Here is a 25,874-nt window from a genome sequence, read left to right as displayed (position 1 = left end):
CTTAAGGTGGAACCGGGGGAAAAAAAGTGACCACCTAATCTGCCTCTGGTTTAAGGCACGGGCTGTCTGAAGATGTTCCAGGTTGCGATGGTTGTTCTAACTTCAACTGGGTGCTGTGCCCCCTCCAGCAGATGATGCCAGGTTTCCAAAGCGGACTTGATGGCCAACAGTTCCTTCTCCCAGATGGTATAATTCCTCTCAGACATGTTCACCTTCCTGGAGTGGTAGGTGCAGGGTTGCAACCCCCCGCCCGCCTGATCTGGCTGAAAAAGCACTGCCCCCACCACAAAGTGAGAGGCATCAGTTTGCACCACAGAAGGCTTCCTCTGGTCGGGATGTAACAGGATCGGCTCAAAACTAAAAAGCTTCTTAAGTTCCTCGAAAGCCTGTTGGGCAGATGCCGTCCAATGAAAAGGAGATTTCCTGCCCTTAAGGAGGTCCATGAGAGGAGATGTCAGCCGAGCAAAGCTGGGCAGGAACTTTCTGTAGAAATTAGCAAACCCCAGAAAATGTTGCAAGTCCTTCTTGGTGGATGGAGCCTGCCAGGAGAGGACTGCCTGGACCTTTGCAGGATCCATCCTGATACTGTCAGCTGAGGTAATGTAGCCAATATAGTCCAAAGAGGTTAGGTCAAATGCACATTTCTCCAGTTTGGCATACAGATGGTTCTCGTGGAGGCACTGGAGGACAGCGGAGACACGGTGCTGATGGGCATGGGGGTCCTCAGAAAATATAAGTAAATCATCAAGATACACAATGAGGAAAGAGTCCAAATAGTCCTGGAAGATGGCATTCATAAAACGTGAAAACGTGGGGGGGGGGGTGCAGGCAAGCCCAAATGGCATCACTAGGTATTCATACGCTCCGTACTGGGTGCCAAAACAGGTCTTCCATTCATCCCCCTCCTGGATGCGAATCAGATTGTAGGCGCCACGCACGTCCAACTTTGTGAAAATCCTGGCTTGCCCCAGGTGCTCCAGCATCTCCGGTATGAGGGAGAGGGGGTACTTGTCAGGGATCAAGACTGAATTGAGGGCTCTGTAGTCATGCACCGGGCAGAGTTCTCCAGATTCCTTGGTCACAAAGATGCTAGGGGCGCAAGCGGGGAGAAGGAAGGGCGAATGAAGCCACATCTGAGGTTTGTGTCCAAAAACTCCCACAGAGCTCGAAGTTCCGGCTCCGACATCAAATACAGTCAGCCAGCGGGGATGGTCGCCCCAGGAATGGGGTTAATGGCACAGTCAAATGGGTGGTGGTGGGGAGCTGGTCAGCCTCCTTCTTGTCGAAAACATCCCGAAAAGCCGCATACTTCTCTGGGGGACCACAGTAGCTGAAGAACTGCCAGAAGCAGACAAGGAGGGGGAGGAAAGGGTTAAGGCCTGGACTGGGACTGGCACCTCAATCGGGAGGGAATGTTTCCAGCAGTAGGGAGATGCAAACTCCACTTGCTGAAGCTCCCAAGAAATCTGAGGATTATGCTTAGAGAGCCAGGAAACACCCAGCATGATTGGGTATTGGGGAACCTTGGCCAAGTGAAACTGAATCTGCTCAACGTGGGACTGGGCGCACAGAGTGAGCGGAGCTGTAATCTGGGTCACCGTGCCTGAAGAAAGAGGACGCCCATCGATGGTCTCCACTGCCAAGGGGGCAGGAAGAGGCAGGGTAGGAATCTTATGGAAGAAGGTGAAGGTTTCATCCATGAAACTGGTCATAGCCCCCGAGTCCACTAAAGCCAGGGCTTCCACCCCACCCCACTGGGAGGAGCGGAGGTGAACATGCAATAGCAGATGGGAGGGTGGGGGGGTTGCGGAAGGCACCCACCGGGTGTGGAACCGACCCCCACACTGGAGACCCCCAACAGGCTTGGAGGGCAGCCTAGTCAGGCCTGGGGGCAAGGAGGAGGAGGAAGAGGAGGAGGAAGGAGAGGAGGGGGAGGCAGAGGAGCTGCGGGTCTAGCACGGCAGGTTTTGGCAAAATATCCCAGCTTTCCACACCAAAAGCATCGGCGCTCAGCGCACCGCCGCTCTAGTTCCTCTGGCGGCAGTGGGGCTCGGGTAGCTCCCAGCTGCATCGGGGTCTCCTCCGCCCCCACCACAGGGGTGGGGGTGGGGGTGGGGCAGGAAATGGGGGGAATGGGAGGAGGGAAATCTCGGCCCCCGGCGCCCCGCCGGGTCTGCCGGCGCCCCTCCAGCAGACTATCTATCTGGAGGCAGGTCTGGATGAGGTCCTCCAAAGTAGGCAGGCTAGGCGTGTGAGCCAACTCATCCAAGATCTTGTCGTTCAAATTGTCCAAAAACTGAGCCACCAGAGCGGTATCATTCCACTGTAAATCCTGCATCAGCAAGGGAAAAGTTGTCGCATAGCTGGAAACTGAGTCCTTGCCCTGCCTGAGGTGGCAAATCTCCTGAGAAGCCATCTGCGTGCGCAGGGGGTCACCGAAAAATCTGGCCATCGCTGTCATGAAACCTTGATAGTCCCTGAGCAGGGGGTCATTAGTGAGAAGAAGTCCTGAAGCCCATTTAGCTGCCACGCCTGAAAGTAGGTTAATGATGAAGCCCACACGAACCTGTTCCATCAGGAAATCCTCAGGTTGAAGGCGCATGTACAGGTCCGATTGGGCCCGGAAAATCTGAAAAAGTCCTTTCTCACCAGAAAACGTCTCTGGCAAAGCCACCAGGCACTTGCAGCAGGGTGGTGGTGGGTGTTGAACCGCAGCTTGTAGATTCTGTATGGCAGTCGTCAGTTGAGCCACTTGATCACAGAGAATCTGGTTCCCTTGCGCCAGAGCTTGCACCGCCGGGTCCCTGGCACCCTCTATTTGGCAGTAGGAGAAGAGAGAGAGAGAGAAAAAAAAGAGAAACGGGGACCAAGCTGTCAGAAGCGCCCTAGCGGCCCCTTTCAGTACACTCCAATAGCCAACTCAAGACACAGACAAAAGGATTCTTTTCAAGGCTTTTATTATTATTATTATTATTATTATTATTATTATTAAATTTATTAATCGCCCATCTGGTTGGTCACCCAGCCACTCTGGGCGATGTACAACATACAATAAAACAGTTTAAAACAATAAAATTCTACCATAAAAGCATTTTCTAAAATACCCTAACCCACCCCAAATGCCTGCCTGAACAACCACGTTTTTAATGCACAACGGAAGCTCATTAAAGAGGGGGTATGACGGAGTTCCCTAGGGAGGGAGTTCCACAGAGTGGGGGCCACCACAGAAAAGGCCCTGTCCCTCTTCCCCACCAGTCTAGCTGTCCTGGCTGATGGGACAGAGAGAAGGCCATCCGAGGCTGATCTTGTTAAGCGGCCTGTCTGGTGCTACTGGAGGCGCTCCTTAAGATAGGCTGGGCTGGAACCATATAGGGTTTTAAAGGTCAAAACCAACACCTTGAATTTGGCCCGGAAAACAACTGGTAACCAGTGCAACTCCTTCAGCACTGGAGTGATGTGATCTCGCCGGTGGCTGCCTTTAATCAGGCGAGCCGCCGCATTCTGTACCAGCTGCAATTTCTGAACCATCTTCAAGGGTAACCCCACGTAGAGCACATTACAGTAGTCTACACGAGAGGAGACCAGGGCATGTACTACCGATGGGAGCAGATGGTCGGGAAGGAAGGGGTGCAGCCGCCGTATCAGATGGAGTTGATACAGCGCTGTCCGGCTCACAGCTGACACCTGAGCCTGCATGGACAGCTGGGAGTCCAAAATGACCCCCAGGCTGTGGACCTGGTCTTTCAAGGGTAACCGTACCCCATTCAACACCAGGTCAACATCCCCTAGCCTCTCTTGTCTCCCACCAAAAGTACCTTGGTCTTGTCAGGGTTCAGCTTCAGCTTATTCCTCCCCATCCAGCCATTCACCGTCTCCAGACATTTGGACAGGGATTCTATGGCCAACCTTGGTGAAGATTTGAATGAGAGGTAGAGCTGCGTGTCATCCACATATTGATGACACTGCACCCCAAACTTCCTGATGATAGCCCCCAGCGGCTTCACATAGATGTTAAATAGCATCGGGGAGAGGATGGAACCCTGTGGCACCCCACAAGTAAGTGGCCACGGGTCCGAAACCTCCTCTCCCAGTGCTACCCTCTGGTACCTGCTGGAGAGGAAGGACCGGAACCACCGCAATACGGTGTCTCCAATGCCCAACCCCTCCAGGCGGTCCAGGAGGATACCATGGTCAACGGTATCAAAAGCCGCTGAGAGGTCGAGGAGAACAAGGAAGGAGCATTCACCCCTATCCAGAGCCCTCCTCATATCATCTACCAAGGTGACCAAGGCCGTTTCTGTCCCATGCCCAAGCCTGAAGCCCAACTGAAATGGGTCTAGATAATCAGTTTCTTCCAAGTGTGCCTTCAACTGCACCGCCACCACCCGCTCAATCACCTTGCCCAAAAATGGGAGAGTTGAGACTGGGCGAAAGTTGTTCAGAATTTGAGGATCCCAGGAGGGCTTCTTTAAGAGCGGTCTTATCACTGCCTCCTTGAGGGCTGATGGCATCACTCCCTCCTCAAGGGAGGCGTTCACCACCGCCTTGATCCCCTCACCCAGTCTCTCTCTGCAGCTCATAATGAGCCAAGATGGGCAAGGATCAAGTAAGCAGGTGGTCAGCCTTACAGATGAAAGCACCTTGTCCACTTCATCAGGAGGAAGAAGCTGGAACCGATCCCACAAAACTGGTTTGCCACAGGCCGCCTCTTGCTCACTAACTGTATCCACAGCGTGCAGAGTAACACACCTAATCTGATCAATTTTATCTGCAAAGTGCCTTGCCAAGGCCTCACAGGAGGCCTTAGAATGCTCCAGTGGTTCCGGAGCCACAGGACTGACCAGGCTCTGGACCGCTTGGAACAGCCTCCTGGGACAGCACTCTGCAGACGCGATAGAGGCAGCATAATATTCCTTTTTTGCTGCCTTCACCGCCACGTGATAGTCTGAAGATACAGCTCTAGCCCATATCTGATCGTCTTTGGAGTGAGACTTCTGCCACCAGTGCTCTAGCCATCTCACCTCCTGTTTCAGAGCTCGTAACCGCGGATTGAACCATGGTACAGTCCGAGCCCTGTTCAGGGGGAGAGGGCGTTTCGGAGCCACCTGATCTAATGCCTCAGTGATTGCGGCATTCCAGCCACCCACCAGGGTCTCGACCGAGTGGCCGTTGGCGTGCCCCAGAGAATCCCCAAGTGCGTTCAGGAATCCATTTGGATCCATAAGACGCCTGGGGCGGACCATTTTAATGGGTCTTCCACCCCTGCGGAGGGGTTGTGGAACCGAGAAGTCCAACGTCACCAGATAGTGATCTGACCATGACAAGGGGGTGGTGGATATACCCCCGACTTCCAGATAACTCCCCGCTTCTCCAGAGACAAACACAAGGTCTAGTGCATGACCGGCAACATGGGTGGGCCCAGTTAGAATATGGTGCAGCTCCCAGGAGGCCATGGTCTCCATGAAGTCCCGAGGTGCTCCTGTGAGGATGACCTCCGAATGTACGTTGAAGTCCCCCAACACCAATAGGTTAGGGGACTGTACACGCACATCAGAGACCACCTCAAGCACCTCGGCCAGGGAGTCAGTCGTGCAGCGGGGTGGATGGTACACAAGCAGAATCCCCAGACTGCCCTTCGGGCCCAACCTCCAGTACATGCACTCAGCAACCTTGGTCTCCCAGAGAGGGGGTCTGGTGAAGACCAAGGACTCTCAGTAGATAACAGCCACTCCCCCTCCCCGATCCCCAGCCCTCGGCTGCTGTGCATACGAAAATCCGGCTGGACACATGGCTGCAAGGGTTGGAGCAGCAGCCTCAGCCAGCCAAGTCTCCGTAATACATGCCAGGTCTGCACCCTCATCCAGGATCATGTCATGGATGAGGGAGGTTTTCTGGGTAACAGACCTGGCATTGCAGAGCAGCAAACGAAGGCCAGAAGATGGGGTCACACCTCCCCCAACCATCCTTTGGCTCTGGACAGGCCTGGAGCAGGGGACAGATATTACACATCTCTCCCTTGTTCCCCTTACCTGGCATGGCCTGCCCCTAGCACTCCACCAGCGCCTGCTGCCCAGCCTCGATATGTTCTGGCCCCCAACACTTCCCCCACTGCCTCCATCAGGTGGACACATGCCCCCTCGCTCCCGCCTATCAGGCAGGCTACCCACCCCTAAAAACACAACAAAATCCCCCCCAAAACAAAACAATTAAAATCCCCTTAAAAATAATGCCAGGCAGGAGTCCACAGGGAAGGCCTGGTGGTGGTGGTGGTGGTGGCGGCGGCGGTGGCAGCAGGCCCAGCAGCAGCAGGCACGCCTCTTCCATGGTGGTGGTGGTGGCTTCTCCTGCAGGCCCTGGCTCTCTTTTCCAAGGATTAAGTTGTAATCCTTTTACAACTTAATGACTCTTTCAGATGCTAATCACCAGCGACTAAGCAATGAACAGCAGAGTAGCCTATGCTCCAGGTAGGCAGTTGATCCCCGTTTGAAGGAGAATCACTTGAAGACCCTGAACTTATGGGCTAGGGAAAGATCCTCCCTCTTTCCCCTGGGTCCATGGGACGCGGTCATTGCTTGCATGCCAAATGGGCGCTACACCTCCTTTCCGCGCCCTCCATCGCTCGTCGCTCCCTGCGTCTGCGTCGAGCGTCTAGCAAGCCCCCCTCCTGCACTTTCTCACTGCCAAGGTCACTATCTATCTCAGGAATGCCGGCAGGAGGAATCTCTGCCAGTTGCTGTGCCTGTGAGGGATGAGCTGGCTCCTCTCCCATGGATTGCTGATCCTCCTCAGAATCAGAACTGCTCTGGGGTTCTATCGGCTCACTTTCCACCCTGACATAATGGTACCTCCCTTCTCTGTATTAATGCTTATATACCACCAGAGAACTCATCACCATCACCCCAAGATGAGTGGTTATCTTTGGAATCTGCTTTGGGAAATTACAAGTGCCAGTCTGACAACTCCTGCATTATTTGGGGATGTGACCTAAATGCTTGGATAGGACAAACTAATTCAGAGCTGTTTAATCATTTTAGTCTTTGCCTGGATGATCTATTCTGTCTGGACAGGCATTCTCAAGACAGGAAGTTTAACAGGAATGGTCATAGCCTTACGTTGAGTTACAAGTGTTTCCTATTAATTTTGACTGGTAATTTGAAAGATATATCTGCTGGGCATTATACATCCTTTCTTCTAGGGGAGCCAGTGTAGTAGATTATTTTTTGATTTCTCCAAATCTAATCCCAGATGTAAAAAGTTTCTCAGCTGAAGAGAGTGACAATATTCCTATTAAGTTTGTCATTCAATTGCCAGTTAAGCCAACTCAGAACAAAAGTACATATCCTTTTGAAATGGTCACTGCTGGCCACAGACGGCTCAAATGGTCTGAGTCGACAAGTTCAGTGATAACTGATTTATTATATAGCCTGACTTTACTGGGACTGAGAAATCAAATTCTAGTGGGTCATTTGGAGGGCTTGGAGGGTTATCAACAAATTGCCAAGTACCTAAAACCTTTTCTGGTTCAATCTGGCCCCATGCCTGCTGTCTGCCCAGGTATAACCAGTTGGTATGATAGGGAATGCAGGAACATGAAAAAAGAATTAGCAAGGATTACCCGTAGCTTTAAGTGCTTTAGATCAGAGGAGGGCTATAAGACTTTAATTACAACTCGTTCATCTTATAAGTCTCTAATGACAAAGAAGAAGGCGGAATTTGTTAGACAAAGATGGATGGAGCTGGGATTGGTGGCAAGACAAGAAGGTAATGTCACATTTTGGAATTTGATCAATTTAAAGCTACACTGTTCCATGCTCAAATTAGAATCTCAGATCCCTGGTTCATTATGGCAACAACACTTTTGAAAACATTTTCCAGGGACCTGCCTCTATAGAGGTTAATCCTGCTTGTATGGATCTCCCTGACTGGCCACCAGTCTCAGTCTTGGAGATCAAGCATTTACTCCACAACCTGATATCTGGCAAATCCCTGGGCAAGATATGTTCCCCCCAGAATTATTTGAATGCAATCTTGCCTGGTGGGCCCCAGTGCTGGCGAAGCTGTTTTCATATATTAATCTAACTGGAATCATCCCTGCTGGGTGGGGGTCCAGCATTATAGTTCCGCTGTACAAAAAGGGCGAAAGATCAGACCCTAAGAATGATAGGCCAATTAGCCTTTTGGACATAGTTTCTAAAGTGTATGGAAGATTCCTGTTGAATGAATCAGAAGATTGGGCAGAAGAAAACAACATTCTTGCCGGTGAACAAGTGGGTTTTCGGTGGGGAAGGAGCACAATTGACCAATGTTTTGTGCTCTCCCATTTGATTTGTAAAAGTCTGAATAGCCCTGGAGGCAGACTGTATGTAGCCTTTGTAGATTTTACTTCTGCATTGGATCTAATCGATAGAAACTGTTCATGGGAAAAATTGTCATATACAAACATTGAGAAGTAGCTGCTGTTTTTGGTGCAGAAAATCCACTCTCATACAGATCTGAAAGTTCGTACTGGTTTGTCAGGAGCACTCTCTGGAAAAGTCATCACCAGAAGAGGTGTCAGACAGGGTTGCATACTGGCCCTTTTTTTGTTCAGTTTTTATGTGAATAGTTTAGTGGAAGGTTTAAGTTCCCTGGATCACTTTCCTCCATCTTTGGGACCCCGAAAGGTACAAATGTTACTTTATGCAGATGATATGGCCTTCTCTCAACCACTCTAGTCAGTGAGACTTTTAAATAAACTTAGTTTGGTCTGCTGACAGGAGAAGTTAGTTATAAATTATTCCAAAACCAAGATTATGTTCTTTTCTAAAAGGAAATGACTACATAAATGGCACCTGGATGAGCACACAATTGAACCATGTTCCAGCTTCAAATATTTGGGGGTACAATTCTCCTCAAATGGCAGTTGGAAACCCCATATAGAGGCAGTAAAGCTTGCCGCCTAGAGGACTGCTGAAACAACCCTATCTTTCAGGTGGCGCAACGGTGGTTCTCTGGTGGGCCCAACCTTGGAAATATATCTCTCTAAAGTGCTTCCCCAACTTCTGTTTGGTGCGGAGTTGTGGGGTCAGGGTCATGCCCCAGCAAGTGAGACCATTCAAAATAAATTTTTGAGAGAGCTGCTGGCACTTCCACCAGGGGTCCCTTCTTCCCTGCTAAGATTGGAAGCTGGAGCTATGTCCAGCAAAGCAAGAATAGACAAAGCTCTCATCCTTTATGGCAAAAGACTACTGAGCTCCACTGATGGAAATCTGGCAAAACAAAGCTTTCTTAAGCAACTTGATAAGGGTCATTGGGCCCAGTGTTGGGTAGTGCTGTCTCAGGCCTACTTTGAGGATCCCTGCCATTACTGGAGGGAGCAATCCTAGACAGCGGCTAGACAGCCATAGGATATGCTGTTTTCTGGGAACCGACCTTGGACCCTGTGCTCTGAGGTCAGTTCCCGGAAAACTGACCTTCCCTCACATCCGCACTGCCTCCAAGGCAGCGCGGAGAAGCCCCATCCTCCGTGCTCAAAAGAGGAGCGTGGAGGGGCCAAAAAGGGCTGGGGCTGGGGACATTCCGGGGTGGGGAGTGCCGACTAGGCACCCTAAAATGGCAGTTTAGCAGAAAAAGCAGGGCAGGAGAGGTGCAGAAGGAATGATCCACCCTGTGCCTCTCCTGCTTTGCTTTGCTTTGGATAGGTGGTCACCTCTGAGTTTGGAGGCAGCCGCCTATCCAGATAGGATTGCACCCTAACTATCTTGGATAAGCGGAGCATCAGAGACAGAATCTCCAAAGCAGACTGCTTTGAAAGCATTCTGGCTAATGCCAGGCCTTCTCACCATGGTTTAGTTTTTTCAAAAGAGGACAATATTTACAACAGTATTTCCAGGATTTAACTTTTGTGGCTCTCAGAAAGGCTTTTCCAGCCCTTTGTTTTCAAACCATGCCAACTGCTTACTTGGATGGGAAGTACAATGGAATCCCTCTGGCTCAGCGGACCTGCATTTGTAGTTCTGGGGAAGTTGAGGATATAGTACATTATCTTCTGCATTGCCCCTTGTATGAGGAACCTAGGACCCGCCTTTTGGGGGATCTCCTGAAAAGTAGAGCTGGCAGATCTCCTGTGGAAATTATCTGTGATCTATTGGCAGACTATAACAAATGTATTACAATGAAGGTTGCATCTTTTGCCGTAGCAGCTCAAAAAACCCACCATAACTTTTTAATGACATCTGCTGTGAATTGCCAAGGAGATCATTCATTATAACATAAAGCTGTATGAGCTTGGCCAGTTTGTTCGTTTGGAATATTTTCATTATATAAACTATTTTTTATTCTCAGTGTCAGTTTTTAATGAACTTGTTTTAACTTTTGTATGGTTATTCTGTTTTACTGTGACCCAATCTAAGCATTTTAAAACTTCTTATTTTCTATTTCTATAGTTTGTATAGCCCCCCGGATTCTGTTTTTAGGTATTCATTATTTGATGCTTTCATTTGGGCTTATGTTATATATAACTGTATTGTAACTTATATTTGTAAAGGCCTTTGTGCTACGGACAAGTAATAAACAAAAATGAGAACAGTAGATTCCCAACTAAGTGAAATGTCATTTCCTGCAATTTATGTGTCCCAGGCATGCTTGCATCATAACCTCGTGTAAATAGCATATATAAATATACGTTTATCCTTATATTATTAATGTATTAGAATCATTCAAATAAATTAACTAACCCTAAACACAGTTACTCCCTAGTAAGTCCCAATGGATGGTGGCACTTATTTTGGAATAAACATGCTTAAGGCTACACTGCACACCAATAACTTAACGTGATCATTACCTTTAACTGATGTAGAATGAGGCCGATAAAGACCATTTTATTCATGTTAAGTGAGCAATGAAAAGATACTTAAAGGTGCAATGAGCAGAAAGTGTTTTTAACACCACCCAACCCTACCCTCAATTAATTCTCTTCCGGGCAATTATGAAAATGAAAACTTGATTTTGTTAAACTAATTGTAAACTTTAAAAGACAACAGAGAGGGCTTTTTTTTCTGGAAGTAAAGAAACTAGAAAAGTACATCCAAATTACCTGCTTCAATAAGCAACTATCAGAACACCTTTGTTTAAAAATTCAGATTAAAAGCATAGTTCAAAATGCCCCTGGCACACATAACTTTAAGGCGCCAGAAGCATTTTGAAATGAAGATCAATCTTTTTGATCTTATTCAGCGGGAATTCAGTTGAGGGGGAAAAAAACAATCCAGGAGAGAGTTCCCAAAGTCCAGAAATATCAAAGATAAAGTTCATCTGAAAACATTAAATAGAAATAAGAAACTATATTGCTTTCTACCGTCTTTGTACCAAATATCCCATGCTGCTGTTACCTGTTTTAGATCAGGCCACTCCTTAGGCAAAATGTGACTGTGAATGTCAATTTTCATCTTTGGAGGATCACCTGAAGATTAGTTTTAATAAAGCATTCCCTGCTTTAAACTTTAATTGTGCCTATGTATTGTCTGTCCTTGGAGGGATAGCTTTTCATTAACTTAAACTGGTGTTCATGTACTCCCACCATCCTATCAGGATGTTTTCTTACAATAACCAATCAGAGAGCCAGTATTTCAGAAGAGCTGCATTATGCAAAACTAAATGGCATGCATATAATTGCAAGCCATATAGCTTTCATACACAGCTGTGCAACAATGGAAGAACACATTCTATTAGAGGAAATTGATTGAGAGGTTTTGACTGCTAATTTATTAGCAGCTTTCCTTCCTAATGATGTAATCCCTTGTCTGTACTTGGATTAAAAACCCCACCCAAATCTCGAGTTTAATTTTGCAAAATGGATTAAATATTTCTATCCATTCTACTTCTGACCCATGAGAAACCAGCAGTGAGATTTTCACATAATGGACAATTAGGTTTAGTTATATCATTGTCCAATGAACCCTACAAGGAATTGTGTATTAATCTGAATTAATCTTCACATAAGGAATCTTTGCTAGTAATTGATATTTTCAGAAATACTATAAAATACTTCCCAGTGGCAGCTTTACTGCTAGGGCCAATAGCTAGCAGCAGGCAGGAGGGAATCCACACTGGGGCTGTGGCAGGGGAAAATAGTTAAATCTCCTCTCTCCCCAAGCTGTTGTCCCCAGCCAGATTGCTCTGTCTGGCTGCCCCTTAGTAAATAAAAACTAAGGGCCAAACACATACCTATAACATGCCATGTCTAGTTTGGCCCTTTTTTTAAAAAAAAAACAACAACTTAGCTTTAATGACAGCAAATCTAAAAAAGAATGGTGAATTTAAAAAAAAAATGGACAGAACTACTGGAAACTCTTCAATAATAGTAGCTCAAGGTTGTTGTTGATATAAAGCTATTAAGAGAGGCACAAAAGAATCTCTTGATGGATAAGAAGTTATGGAAATATTGTTGCTATGGAGAAAAGGCCAAGGAACATAACATTACACTTCCACAGAAGCTTGATTCCATGTGATAGCAAAGATGTTTTTATGCTACCTGAGGACAATTTAGACTTCAGCAAAGTATAATCAAATCTGTATCCCGTGGTCCCCTTGTGAAAAAACAGTGGCATTGACTGAAAATGGCTTTAGCCCAGGGATTATTGATTTGTTTATACAGCTGGCATTGTTAAGGCAATGACACCAATTACCTGTCATGTACTTTGGACCTTAATAGAACAGCCACTGATCTTATTGGAACAGGGGTTTGCCATGTTTGTCCTTGCGATCTTTCCTAAATTAAAAAAGTGAGAATTCTGCAGAATAATGTTATAGTTCTGTGAGTGCTGAACAGCCCTACTGACAGACCAGCAGTCATGTAGTGGAGCCAGGACTTCAGGGATGCAGTGTGGATCCTTTTTGATTAGCAGGGATGCTGACATTATCTGCCAATCACTCAGATTAACCCATGATTTTCCAGGCACAAGCGGGAACAAGCGATCGTGCTGCCTCTGGCATGCTCCTCACTTCCACTTTCTGTAAACAAAAGTCTTTGTAACTGCTGCTAGGATTAATGTGAAGAGAAGTTGTTGGGGCCCAGCAGTAATAGCAGCTCAGTCCCTCCCTCTTCTGCAATAGGAAGTACAAATTTTATGTATTTATCTTGATTTAATACATTGATGTATCACTAAACAAAGGAATTTACCAAAGTGGTGTACAATACAAAAATACAATTACAAACAATAAAATATAATATAAAAATAGCAGAATGCCCATTTAACATATACATATCTAAAAGAATAACCAGCACCATACATGATCAACAAAAATTAAGCTGGATAATTTTGGGTGAAAAGAAAAAAAAACCCTGATAATTGTTGTCTCACGCCTTAATTCCAGGGGCAGAGTATTCCTGAGGGTGGGGGCAACAGCACTAGGGACCCTTTTTTTCAGTAGTCAACACATTTTTTTCTTGGAATGCCACATTTTATAAGGGTATTTTGGAGGACTGGGCAGAATTTCAGGCTTTTGCCAGGGATTGAAGTGGTCCTAGTGTGTTTGATTATTCCTATCTCATGTATTTGCTAGAGAAACATGAATCAGGATACCGTAAAGAACCCTATGATATTTTTTATTGTAACCCCAGCATTTCACGTACGCTTCTGTCAAGTTTGTGGTCATGGTGAAAAGGTCTTTAATCTTTACAGTTAATGGATAATGCCATCTAGTGGCAAGATCCATAAAGAAACACATGAAGCTGTCTTGATGTTTAGATTAAGGGCATCTCTACACCTGCAATTTATCACACATTCATGATTGGCCACTCACAGAAGTTTGCAGTCCATCACATGACATCATAATCCTCCAGTGTTGTTCCTGCCATTTCCCCCTACCTATCCCATGTAATTCCCCAAATAGAAAAAATGTAGCATTTTTTCAGCCTGCACAACAGGAGCGCCATGGCCTGCCCATGTACTTCTCCTGTAGCGCGAAAAACCTGCTTTGTTTGGGGTTGTTGGCGTGCGGTCATCATGATGATGGCAGCAGTGATGTCGGGGAGGTGGGCATGTCGGTATACTGACCTAATAGCTTGCTACCATGCTGCAACTAAATGGAATGCACCAATTTTTGCTCCCAGCTTTGGCTGCTTATTCCACAAAACAGAATGGCTGGCATGCTAGCATTCCAGCAGTTCACTGGGAAACCGGTGCCTGCGGGGGTGGAGTTTGGCCAGTTCAGTGGAGGTTGCTGTCTACCCACATTGTATGTCAATCACAACCAATTTTATTTATTATTTATTATTGCATTTATATCCCGCCTTTTTTCCTCTTGCAAGGAGCCCAAGGCGGCTTACATTATCCTCCTCCTCCTCTCCATTTTATCTTCACAACAACTACCCTGTGAGGTAGGTTGGGCTGAGAATGTGTGACTGGCCCAAAGTCACCCAGTGAGCTTCCATGGCCGAGTGGGGACTAGAACCCGGATCTCCCAGCTCCCAGTCCAACTCTCTTGCCACTACACCACACTGGCTCTCAAAATATACACAATCTACATTAGTCAGTGGCTCATCTGACAAGTCTGGATGTGGCTTTGCTAGGTGCTCAGCCACTTCTAAACAATCATAAGGGATACTTTCAGAAGGATACCAAACCACCAGTAATCTGTGAAGGGAGGGAAAGGGGCAGGAACCAGGGAGGAAATTTCTCAGTGTCCCCAGTATGTGCAATGGCTTTTCACAGAAATGTAGCCACCCCGTGAAAAGGTAAGAAACGGAATATAACAAGATAGAAACAACTGTGTAAAGGAGCCCGATCAAATCCCGCAATGAAACTGGATGGAGAAAGCCACAGTATTGATGCGGATTTCTGTCCCTGTATGATGAACCCCTATATCGGGGCATCTCCCAGATAGCAGTTCCTCCAGGGAATGGAGTGCTAAGATAGGAGTACCTCAAAGAAGAAATGCTTGCCTGTAGAATAGGAATGGGCAACTTGTGGATCTCCAGGTGTTTTGGCCTACAACTCTCATCAGCCCTAGCCAGCATAGCCAATGGTGAAGGATGATGAGAGTTGTAGGCCAAAACATATGGAGGACCACAAGTTGTCCACCCCTGTTGCAGAAAGTGGTTGGAATGAGGATGGTTGGTTAGATACTGCTGTCACTGTGCTACCTGTTTGGACTAGCACAACCATTTCATTTTTGGTACAGTACCCATCCAGCTGGCATTTGTCAGGTGTGCTGATTTGCATACCTGTGACTTGCTGAAGTGTTGGGGAAAGCAGTCATTTGGAAATGCTATCAATACTTTGATAAGTTAGTTGGCTCTAAATAATATATTGAGTAGAAACAAATGGGGGTAAAAATATTCCTTATTCTTCCCATTGTTTCCACTCTATGAAGATGTTTAAAAAATGATGTTGGCATTTCAGATCTATTTTGACCTTTGGTACCTACTAATAAAGTAGAATCTCAGTCAGCTTGTGTTATGCTCATCCCACTTTTATCAGAGGTGAGAGGTTTCAGGGGTGCAGCCTGTATCCAGGTTTGGCTCCCTCTTGAAAGAGGACACCAGAGGCTTTTGGCATTCTGGGATATGTGAGTGTATTTGTAGCATACAGGCTGGGCATAGGTGGAGGCACAGCTTAACAACTTCCACTTCAGATCTCTAGGAGACCACCAGCGCTCTAAGATAATGACAGAACATACTTAGCTATTTGTCCTCTCTGCATCACTGCAGTCTGTCCTTTGTTGCCTTCACACTCAGGCCTAGCTTGCCCCCTCCCCCTGGCTAGGGGGGTAATAAGGAGGATTCATCACCTCTGACCATCATCTAGCCTTCTTGGACCACTTTAGCTCCCATGGAGATACACTACCTGAATATTGCTGGCTATTTCAACACTCTTCTCTCAGGTTCAAAGGGTATTGCCTCAGGGAGTCCAGAATGGTACCACTACTCACAGAAATCTGATTGGAAACCCATAACACTTGTGCTAGTTACAAATTAATGATATGTGAAAGAAAATCTTTGTGTTCAGGTTATCAGTTTTTCTAACTCACTCATAACAACCATGAGGGCAGAGCACCCAGCTTGATGGGAGTTTGTTGTTTGCACATGCCTGTTTTGTTGTAACTTTAAGGGTCAAATCCTATAAAATAGAGTTAGCCCCATTGGACAATGGCTGTTTTATTTTAAAGTAAATATTACATAGAACAAGTGCTACAATTTGATTCTTCCTCTGTCCACATTAATTTATGTGCAATCACTTGGGGAAAGCAACTGTGTAACCAGATGCTGCAGGCTACGGTAGCCTTCACCAACTTAGCCCCCTCCAGATGTTTTGAACTTCAAGACCCATCAGCTCTAGTCAGCATGACCAATGCTGGGAGTTGTAAACTAAAACATCTGGTTCAGGTATGGGTTAAGGTATGAATCAAATTCACATTAACTCAAAATATGTACAGCAAGGTAGCAGTGAAAGGAAGACAGGAGCTGAGCACAAAAAGATTGTGCAATCTCTTTCATTAAAAAAGTGAAATAAAAATCACATAACATCTGCTATGTATTCAGCAAAAAACCATTTTCTAAATCTTGATTTTAGCTCAGCCTATCTACCTTGGGACATAATCTTGCACCAGCTTGTTTAGATTTTCAAAACCTTGTTCATTTAAAAGACAACAACAACACTCCTCACAGGTACATACCACATGATGTTTTCACATTAAATTCAATGAAAATTAAGTGTAAACGAATCCATTGCAAATTAGGCTTTGTGGGTGAGTGTTGCCTGCACAAGTCACACGCTCGGTGTTTGTGGCACTTCTGCTGTTATTTTTTTCAGATTTTAACAAGTGTGATGCCAAGAGGAAGGAAGGAAAGAACAAGCAGCTTGATGAAACAAGAAATACAGAATCTAGAATAATAAGATGAATAGACAGGAAGCCACATATTTAAGGACATATGACGCATGTGGAAGATATCCTAGTTCTGTTTCCAAAGCCCATGTCATTAGGGGAGGTAGGTCATAATGTACCATTAAAACATACGTCTGGTAGAGGGAATGTACCATATCGGATTGTATCCAACTGGCGTCCCTCCACTGATGGAAAACTCTTTGATCCAGTGGAGGCTTCTAACACGAAACAGGAAGGAGGTCATTTTTGATGATTCCCTCTCCCCTGACACTCCTCGCATTGCCTTCCACATGGTTTTGAAGTGTCCCCCCAAACCTTCTAGAGCAGATGGAGGGCAGGGGACCTGCAGAGGGGAGGAAGTATCGCTGAAAATCACCTCCTTCCCTATTCCACTGATAGAAGAGCCTTCTATCAGCAAAGGACACCACTTGGATAGAAACCATGGCTAACTAACAACCAGGCTTCAGGAATGTAATAGCCTGTTGTGCATTGGACTACTTTCTAACTGAACGTAGGTACATAGGAAGCTGTCTTACACCAAGTCAAACGATTGGTCCATCTAGCTCAGAACTGTGTACACTGACTGGCAGTTATTCTCCAGGGTATTTCCCAACCCTACTTGGAGATGCTAGGGATTGAACCCGGGACCTTCTGTATGCAAAGCATACGCTCTACCATGAGCTGCACCCTTCTCCTGTTATGGCTCTTTCCCCATTTCCTACCAAAACAGCTCTCTCTCTCTCTCTCTCTCTCTCTGTTGTGTGTGTGTGTGTGTGAAATCTGTTTGTATATTCTTTCCTCTCTAGAGATTTCAAAGCAGTTATTTTTTGTTTCTAACTCTGTTAGCATGGCCATGCAATTCCATGGCAGCTGGACTTCACTAAGGGGTGGAAACAAAATTATCCAGTTCAGAAACCTCAAGCCGCTTATGAGCCAAAATCAAACACCTTCTAAAGAGTGGATGCAGCTCATAATAGATTTAGACTAGCACTCCCCAATGCAGCTGCCCACTTCCCATCCAAACTTACCAGTTGGCTGCAACTATGGCAGGGAGACTTTGCTGTGGGACCTCCATTACACATCTACACTCCATTACACATCTACACCACAGCAGCATCACAGGCATAAGGATCCATAGGACATGGACATGATGCCCACAAACATAATTAGATTCCATGGGGACTAAATTTTCCATAGGTCCTTGCTCATGGTACACTGCTCATGATGATGTCCTGGTTATAGGGATCCATGGCAGAGTTAGTTCTCATGGGTCCTGATGATCCTCCTATGCACAACAGGCTATGACATTCTTGAAGCCTAGTTGTTACTTAGCCACGGGTTGTATCCAAGTGGTGTCCCTACTAGGTCATCATGGCAACTTCATGCAGTGAGGATGCTCCTGACGTTACACAATGGAACATTTGCTTGGAATGGGGCAGAGATTAAATGAGCTTAATTTGAGGCTGAATTGAATCAAGTCCAAATTAGCTTGTTTTGAGGCAAGCCCATTCTGGATGGCCATGGAGAACTCAATAATGATTAGCTGAAATTGTATGTGTTCACTATGACTCTGCATTACATGAAATGTTTCATTTCTAGAAGACATTCAGAGGTATTTTTCTATACCTCTGTGCTACCTCCAGTACCAGAGGCAGTGAGCTGGGGAACATGGGTGGGAGGGTGCTGTTGTTCTTATGCCCTGCTTGTGGGTTCCTGGTCGACAGCTGGTTGGCCACTGTGTGAACAGAACATTGGACTAGTTGGACCCTTGGTCTGATCCAGCATGGCTCTTCTTATGTTCTTATGTTTTTATAACAGCCCATTTTACTGAGGCCCTTAGCCTTCTGACATGTCAAATCTTTTCAATTATGCCATGCTTGGTATATAACTGAGATAGCAGTATAATATGAATCCAGTTCCCCAAACAGCAAACAGAGCTCACATTTATCCAAATTACTGATTTCCCAATAGCCATTAAGACAAATGAAGTTGAACTGAATGGGTGGCCCTTCAAAACAACTCCTTGGTTGGCCTTTGGGATGCTGGTTCATAACCCGAGAAGTCTGTTCATTAAAAGCTCTTCAGCAGTCAAAGGGGATCCAGACGTAGCTTCTACAGCCCCTATCCTCCAGTAGATAGCTTCTACAGCCTCCAGGCCCACTGCCCTTTCTTGCATCCTGCTTGTCCTGAGGCAAAGCAAGATTCTGGCCTGCTCCAGCAAGTGGGAGAGGAGTGTGGTCAAGGAGACCATGGGAAGAGCAGGGTGAGAGATGCATAGATGTATCCCCATTCACTGCTGTGAAACCATTAAGGAGACATGACCTTTCAGTAGTAACCTGCCAATTCAAGACAGTGGAGACATATATATATATATATATATATATATATATATATATATAATCACCTCACTCCTTATGTCCCTGCCTGATCTTTGTGATCATTAGAAGAAGCACTACTGAGAGTGCCACATGCTCTGGAGGTTTGCCTCAGGAACACTTTTTCTAGAACATTTAGTGTTGCAGCACTCACCCTCTGGAACACTTTACCAACTGATATTAGACAGGCCACGCCCCCACAGTACTGGCGTTCAGATGTCTCCTCTTGCACCGAGGATGTGCCTCTGGGGGGAGGGGGGCTTGTGGTAGTGGGAGATTCAATCATTAGACACATAGACAGCTGGGTTTGTGATGGGTGTGTAGACCACATGGTGAATTCCCTGTCTGGTGCGAAGGTTGTGGATGTCACGCGCCATCTAGATAGCCTAGTAGATAGTGCCGGGGTGGAGTCAGTGGTCATGGTCCATGTTGGTACCAACGATGTGGGGAAATGTAGTTATGAGATCCTGAAAGCCAAATTTAGGTTGCTAGGTAGGAGGTTGAAATCCAGGACCACCAAGGTGGCTTTCTTGGAAATGCTACCTGTTCCATGCACAGGGCCAGCTAGACAGGCGAAGCTGAGGAGTTTCAATGCGTGGATGAGATGGTGGTGCTGGGAGGAGGGGTTCAGATTTGTTAGGCACTGGGGAACGTTTTGGGAGAAGCCAGGCCTGTACAAGAGGGACGGGTTCTCCTTCCACCAAAACAGAACCAGACTGCTGACGCTAAACATAAAAAGGATGGCAGAGCAGCTTTTAAACTAAACCCTGGGGGAAAACCGACAGGAGCTGGGAAGCATCCAGTTTGGGTTAAATCATCCCAAAGGGATGAAGATGAAAATGTTTTTGATTGCCCAAATGTAGAAGGGGAGGAAATAGGCCAGGAGCACATGGTGGAACATAATAGCCAATCAAAGGAGCCAATGTCCCATAGCAAAGATGCACACGCCAGAGGCATCTGGGGAAGGATACTGTGTATAGGTGTTTCTATGCAAATGCTAGAAGCCTCTGCGCCAAAATGGGAGAGTTGGAGTTTTTAAAGGAAAACCTGGATATAATGGGCATTACAGAAACCTGGTGGAGCGGAGAGAACCAGTGGGATATGGTCATCTTTGGATATAAACTCTATAGGAAGGACAGGGAAGGGCGTACTGGGGGAGGTGTTGCCCTGTACGTTAAAGAGGGCAAAGTGTCGAGCGGACTAGAACACCTGAAAGGGATAGGCTCTTCCACAGAAGCTCTGTGGGTGATAATACCAGGCTCCAAAACTAATTTAGTGCTAGGAACATGCTATCTTCCCTCAGACCAGAATGCTCAGAGTGACCTTGAGATGGAAAAAGAAATCAGGGAGGCCTCCAAACATGGAAGTGTTGTAATAATGGGTGACTTCAATTATCCCCACCCTGATTGGACAAATGCATGTTCCATCCATGAGTTAAATTTCTAGATGCTTGAAATGATTGTGCCCTAGAACAGTTGGGCATGGAACTGACCAGAGGGGAGGCGGCCTTGGATTTAATCCTCAGTGGTGTTGCTCAGGACCTAGTACAAGATGTAAATGTTGTTGAACGACTTGGAAACAATGATCACAGTGCTATCAGATTGAATATATATTTAAGTGGAAAAGTGCCCAGGAAGTCCAACATTTGACTTCTAAAGAGGAAACTTCTCTAAAATGAGGGAACTGGTGAAACGGAAGCTAAAAGGGGGAGTCAAGATTAAATCCCTTCAAAATGCTTGGAGATTACTTAAAACCACAATAATAGAAGCCCAGCTAAAATGTATACAACAGGTTAGGAAAGGTAGCACCAAGTCCAAGAGGTTGCTGGTATGGTTAATGAGCAGTGTTAAGGGAGCTATTAGAGAAAAGAAAGCTTCTTTCAGAAAATGGAAGTCTTGCCCAAGTGAGGAAAACAAAAGGAAGCACAAGCTTGCACAACGACCATGCAAGCAGACAATAAGAGATGCAAAAAAGCATTTTGAAGAGCATATTGCTAACAACATCAAGGCCAACAATTTGTGAACTGCCCAGAGAGCTTTGGCTATTGGGCGGTATAGAGAAATTAATAAACAAACAAACAGTAAAGAATTATTTAAATAGAAGCAGAAAACCAGCTAGGGAGGCAGTTGGACCATTGGATGACAATGGAGTTAAAGGAGTACTGAAGGAGGACAAGGAGAATGCAGAGAAGCTGAATGAATTATTTTCATCTGTCTTCACTGCAGAAGATATAGGACAGATACCTGTACCTGAACTGATGTTTTCAGGAAGGGAGTCTGAGGAACTGAGGCAAATAGTGGTGACAAAAGATGAAGTTCTCAACCTTATTGATAAATTGAAAGCAAATAAATCACCGGATACCCATCCTAGAGTTCTCAAAGAACTCAAATATGAGGTTGCTGATTTTCTAACCCAAATATGCAACATGTCCCTAAGATCAGCTTCTATACCAGAGGACTGGAAGATGGCCAATGTAACACCAATTTTCAAAAAGGGATCCAGGAGGATCCAGGAAATTACAGGCTGGTTAGCTTAACATCTGTTCCAGGTAAATTGGTTGAAGGCATTATTAAAGATAAAATTAGGACAAGCCCTGCTGAAAAAGAACTAACATGGCTTCCACAAAGGTAAGTCCTGTCTTACTAACCTTTTAGAGTTCTTTGAGAGTGTCAATAAAAATGTAGACAGGGGTGATCTGGTAGACATTGTTTACTTGGACTTCCAAAAGGCTTTTGACAAAGTCCCTCACCAAAGACTCCTGAAAAAACTTAGCAGTCATGGAATAAGTGCCACGTTTCCCTTGGGCCCCCTCTTTCCTTATGCACTCACACACACATATAGAGAGGCTTTAGTCTCACGTCTTTAATTCATTATCAACAGGTTCATTACAGATGCAAATCCTCGAAGACTCTCAGGCTACAAAGGAATACCTCCAGGGGATTCAAATGGGAACACCAATGTTACCTGCAGTTTGAAGTGAGGCTTGCTGGCTAGACTTACTTAGGGAGGGATGTCCCACCCTTCCAGTGGAGCTTCCCTACATCGCCTCTCACGCATCGCTAACCGGGTTGACCGTCTGAGCTCCGCCCCTGACGTTTCCCTTTTAGCTCTGCGCTGCAGTCTAGCATCTCTTAGGTCACAGCCCCCTCTCTCCTCCTCCTCCTCCCAGCTTCTCACAGAGGGGGGCAAAGGGGGGGGGGCTTCAGGCCTGGCCATCTGGGAGTAGGTAACCTGAGAAGCACGCCTACCCATATCTGAACTGGCTTGGGAAAATGCATCCCCCGGTTCTGGCTGTTCTTCTTCTGAATCTGAGCTGCTAACTATCTTCCTGCACTCAGAATCAATCCTGACAATAACAGGACAGGTCCTCTTATGGATCAGTAACTGGTTAAAGAACAGAAAGCAGAGAGTAGGAATAAATGGTAAATTCTCCCAATGGAGGGAAGTAAATAGTGGGGTCCCACAGGGATCTGTAGTAGGACCAATGCTTTTCAACCTGCTCATAAATTATCTGGAATTAGGAGTGAGCAGTAAAGTGGCCAAGTTTGTGGATGACACCACATTATTTAGAGTGGTTAAAACAAAAAGGGATTGTGAAGAGCTCCAAAAGGATGTCTCCAAACTGGGAGAATAGGCATCTAAATGGCAAATGTGGTTCAATGTAAGCAAGTGTAAAATAATGCACATTGGGGCAAAAAATCCTAACTTCAAGTACAGCCTGATGGGATCTGAGCTAGCACTGACCAATCAGGAAAGAGATCTTGGTTTTGTGGTAGACAGCTCAATGAAGATGTCAACCCAGTGTGCAGCCACTGTAAAAAAAGGCAAATTCCATGTTAGGCATAATTAGAAAAGGGAATTGAGAATAAAACTACCAACATCATACTGCCCCTATACAAATCTATGGTGTAGCCACATTTGGAATACTGTGTACAGTTCTGGTCACCATACCTTAAAAAAGATATTGTAGAGCTGGAAAAGGTGCAGAAAAGGGCAACTAAAATGATCAAGGGGTTGGAGCATCTCCCCTATGAGAGAAGGTTACAACTGTTGGGATTGTTTAGCTTAGAAAAAAGGAGGGTAAGGGGAGGCATGATAGAGGTGTACAAAATTATGCTTGGTGTGGAGAATGTGGATAGGGAGACACTTTTCTCTCTCTCTCAAAATACTAGAACCCCAGGTCATCCCATAAAGCTGATTGGTGGGAGATTCAGGACAGATAAAAGGAAGTACTTCTTCACACAGCACATAGTAAAACTATGGAATTCGCTACCACAGGAAGTAGTGATGGCCACCAGTTTGGATGGCTTTAAAAGGGGGTTGGACATATTCCTGGAGGAAAAGGCTATCAATGGCTATTAGTCTTTATGGCTATGTGTTACCCTCTAGTACCAGAGGCAGTGAGCCTATGTACACCAGTTGCTGGGGAGCATGGGTTAGAGGGTGCTGTTGCCCTCATGCCCTGCTTGTGGGTTCCTGGTTGGCCACTGTGAGAACAGAATGCTGGACTAGATGGACCCTTGGTCTGATCCAACATGGCTCTTCTTATGTTCTTAAAACTACAGAGGTTTTCTCGAAGTGTGACCTAGCCAGGTATGGTTTGTAGCATACAGTTTTATTGTTGATTATATTGTGTTGTTTTTATTGCTATATTATTATTGTTTTTATGCCATTTTATTTTATGCTCACTGTTTTGATACTTTTGTGGAAAGCAGTATATAAATCTGAATTATATCTATAACTGAGAACTCTTAGTTCAAATGGCCTTAACTTGGAGGGCAATTTGTAAGCAAGCATTACACCATTAATAGACCTCTGTTTTTTCTCCTAAGGAACTTTCCTCTCCAGGCATTCCAAACTGCCACTCCTGATATCCATTTAACAGCACAGCTACTGATGAAGGCAGGAGCTGAAACGTTTAGCTTAAAATGCTTTTTAAAAATATTCTGTTGTTAGATAGATAGATAGATAGATAGATAGGAAAGATCGAAAGACTGTCTGTCTGTCTATCTATCTGAAAGATACAAACACTATTTCTGCACCAAGGAAATCAAAACCCTGTACTCAGAATAACTACAGCAAATAACATTGAACACATCTGCTTAGTAAGCCTAAGAAGTATGCTTTCATCTGAACAGAATATTTGAGACCTTGAAATAGAAGGATAGTAAGGGGAAACATAAGGCTATATAAAGGGTAATACACCAGAAGAAACAGGGAGGGGAATATCAGCACTTGATATAAAGCTTTGAAAGAGGAATATATGGATATGCAGAGCTCAAAATTCCCTCTGCCTTTACACTGATGCTGCCTGTATATGTCCAAATATCTTTCCATATCCATGAAAATTAGAAACATATGGGCAGTATCCTATGCTGCCACTGCTCCTCTGCTAGTTCTGCTGTGCCAGCAGAACAGACCACTAGCAAAACAGGAACTAGCTGCTTCTGAAACAACCTTGGAAATGAGTAGAAATGCTCATTTCTGGAATGAGGCAGTCCAGCAGAGCTCCCTTTTGTGAGCTCCACTGACCTGCTCGTGATGGAAATAGGAATGTTCCTACTTATTTCCAGTTGTTTCAGGAATAGCTAGTTCCTACTGTGCTAGTGGTCAGTTCTGCTAGCATGCAGATAGTGTAGGATATTGCCCTTTGTCTTTTGAAGAAAGGTAAAAAATGTTTGTTTTTTCACAAATCCACATAAGCATAATACTTGGCACCAGACAGCATATTTATACTAAGTTGAGAGAGACCCTCCAGGACAGGTGATAATGGATGTGATGTGTTCTGCTCTATGTTACTTAGGTCCACGTGACTATATTCAGATGTCTTGCAGCTGAGCAGAGCTGCATTCCATTGAAATGGTGGCCAAGACAGCACAGTGTTAAACAAGCCTGTCCATTGGCTTTCAACAGTTTTAGGGAATGGGAAATAAGAATTATATACATTCTGACATACTTCCTTGATAGTGTAATTGAGGTGATTCCTTCCTTATTTATGCCTCCAGGAGTATGCCAGTAGATATTTGGTCCTAGCTTTGGAAACCACAGGTCTTCATTACTCAGTAGAACCAAAACCCAGATGCACATACTATGTTGTATGGTTGAATGTGTATGTCTCATATTTATCAATAACAGGAGAGCAATCCTATGGCCACTAGACACTGTCTGGAGGGACATAGGATTTTTCAGTTTACTGGCCTGTAGACAGCGCTCCCTGCCCCTCCCCTCAGAGCCTGCATGGAGATAACTGCAGCTGCCTCTCTGTGCTCGTAAAAGTGAGTGCAGAGAGGGTGAAAAGGGGGTGTTCCCAGGGTGAAGAGGGGAGGAGACCATGGAAGCCCCTTTATGTTGCTTCCTATGTGGTCTCCAGGCCTGTTCCTGCCCCTCTCTGAAGCCCTGGCTAGATGCACAAAATTACCCATCTAGCCAAGAATGCAGGGTGGGTGGAGCATAGAGGAGAGGATCCCCTCTGTACTCTGCCCAACCTGCACTGGATAGGTATCAGCCTCTGAGTTTAGAGGCAGACGTCTATCTTGATAGGATTGCACCCAATTCATTATTACTGAGTTTTCCATGTGTACCGTGACTGGAAAAGTATCTGAGTTGGTATTTATTCATACAATTAAAGGAACA

At 45.6% G+C, this 25,874-nt stretch overlaps 1 protein-coding gene across 1 annotated transcript in view; it reads right to left on the bottom strand.

The window, feature by feature from the left end:
- Positions 1-25,874, bottom strand: part of ACMSD (aminocarboxymuconate semialdehyde decarboxylase) — a 99,619-nt gene that overhangs the window by 66,637 nt on the left and 7,108 nt on the right. The window contains exon 2 of the mRNA XM_084808971.1: positions 11,370-23,053. Coding sequence (XP_084665097.1) covers positions 11,370-11,426 — 57 coding nt within the window. The 5' untranslated portion in view covers positions 11,427-23,053. The remainder of the gene's footprint in view (positions 1-11,369; positions 23,054-25,874) is intronic.

This window comes from Heloderma suspectum, chromosome 1 (genome assembly GCF_057233095.1).
Source record: "Heloderma suspectum isolate Gila_16-S chromosome 1, 16-S_ref, whole genome shotgun sequence".
Classification (NCBI taxonomy): domain Eukaryota; kingdom Metazoa; phylum Chordata; class Lepidosauria; order Squamata; family Helodermatidae; genus Heloderma; species Heloderma suspectum.
This window is presented reverse-complemented; position numbering and strand designations above follow the sequence as displayed.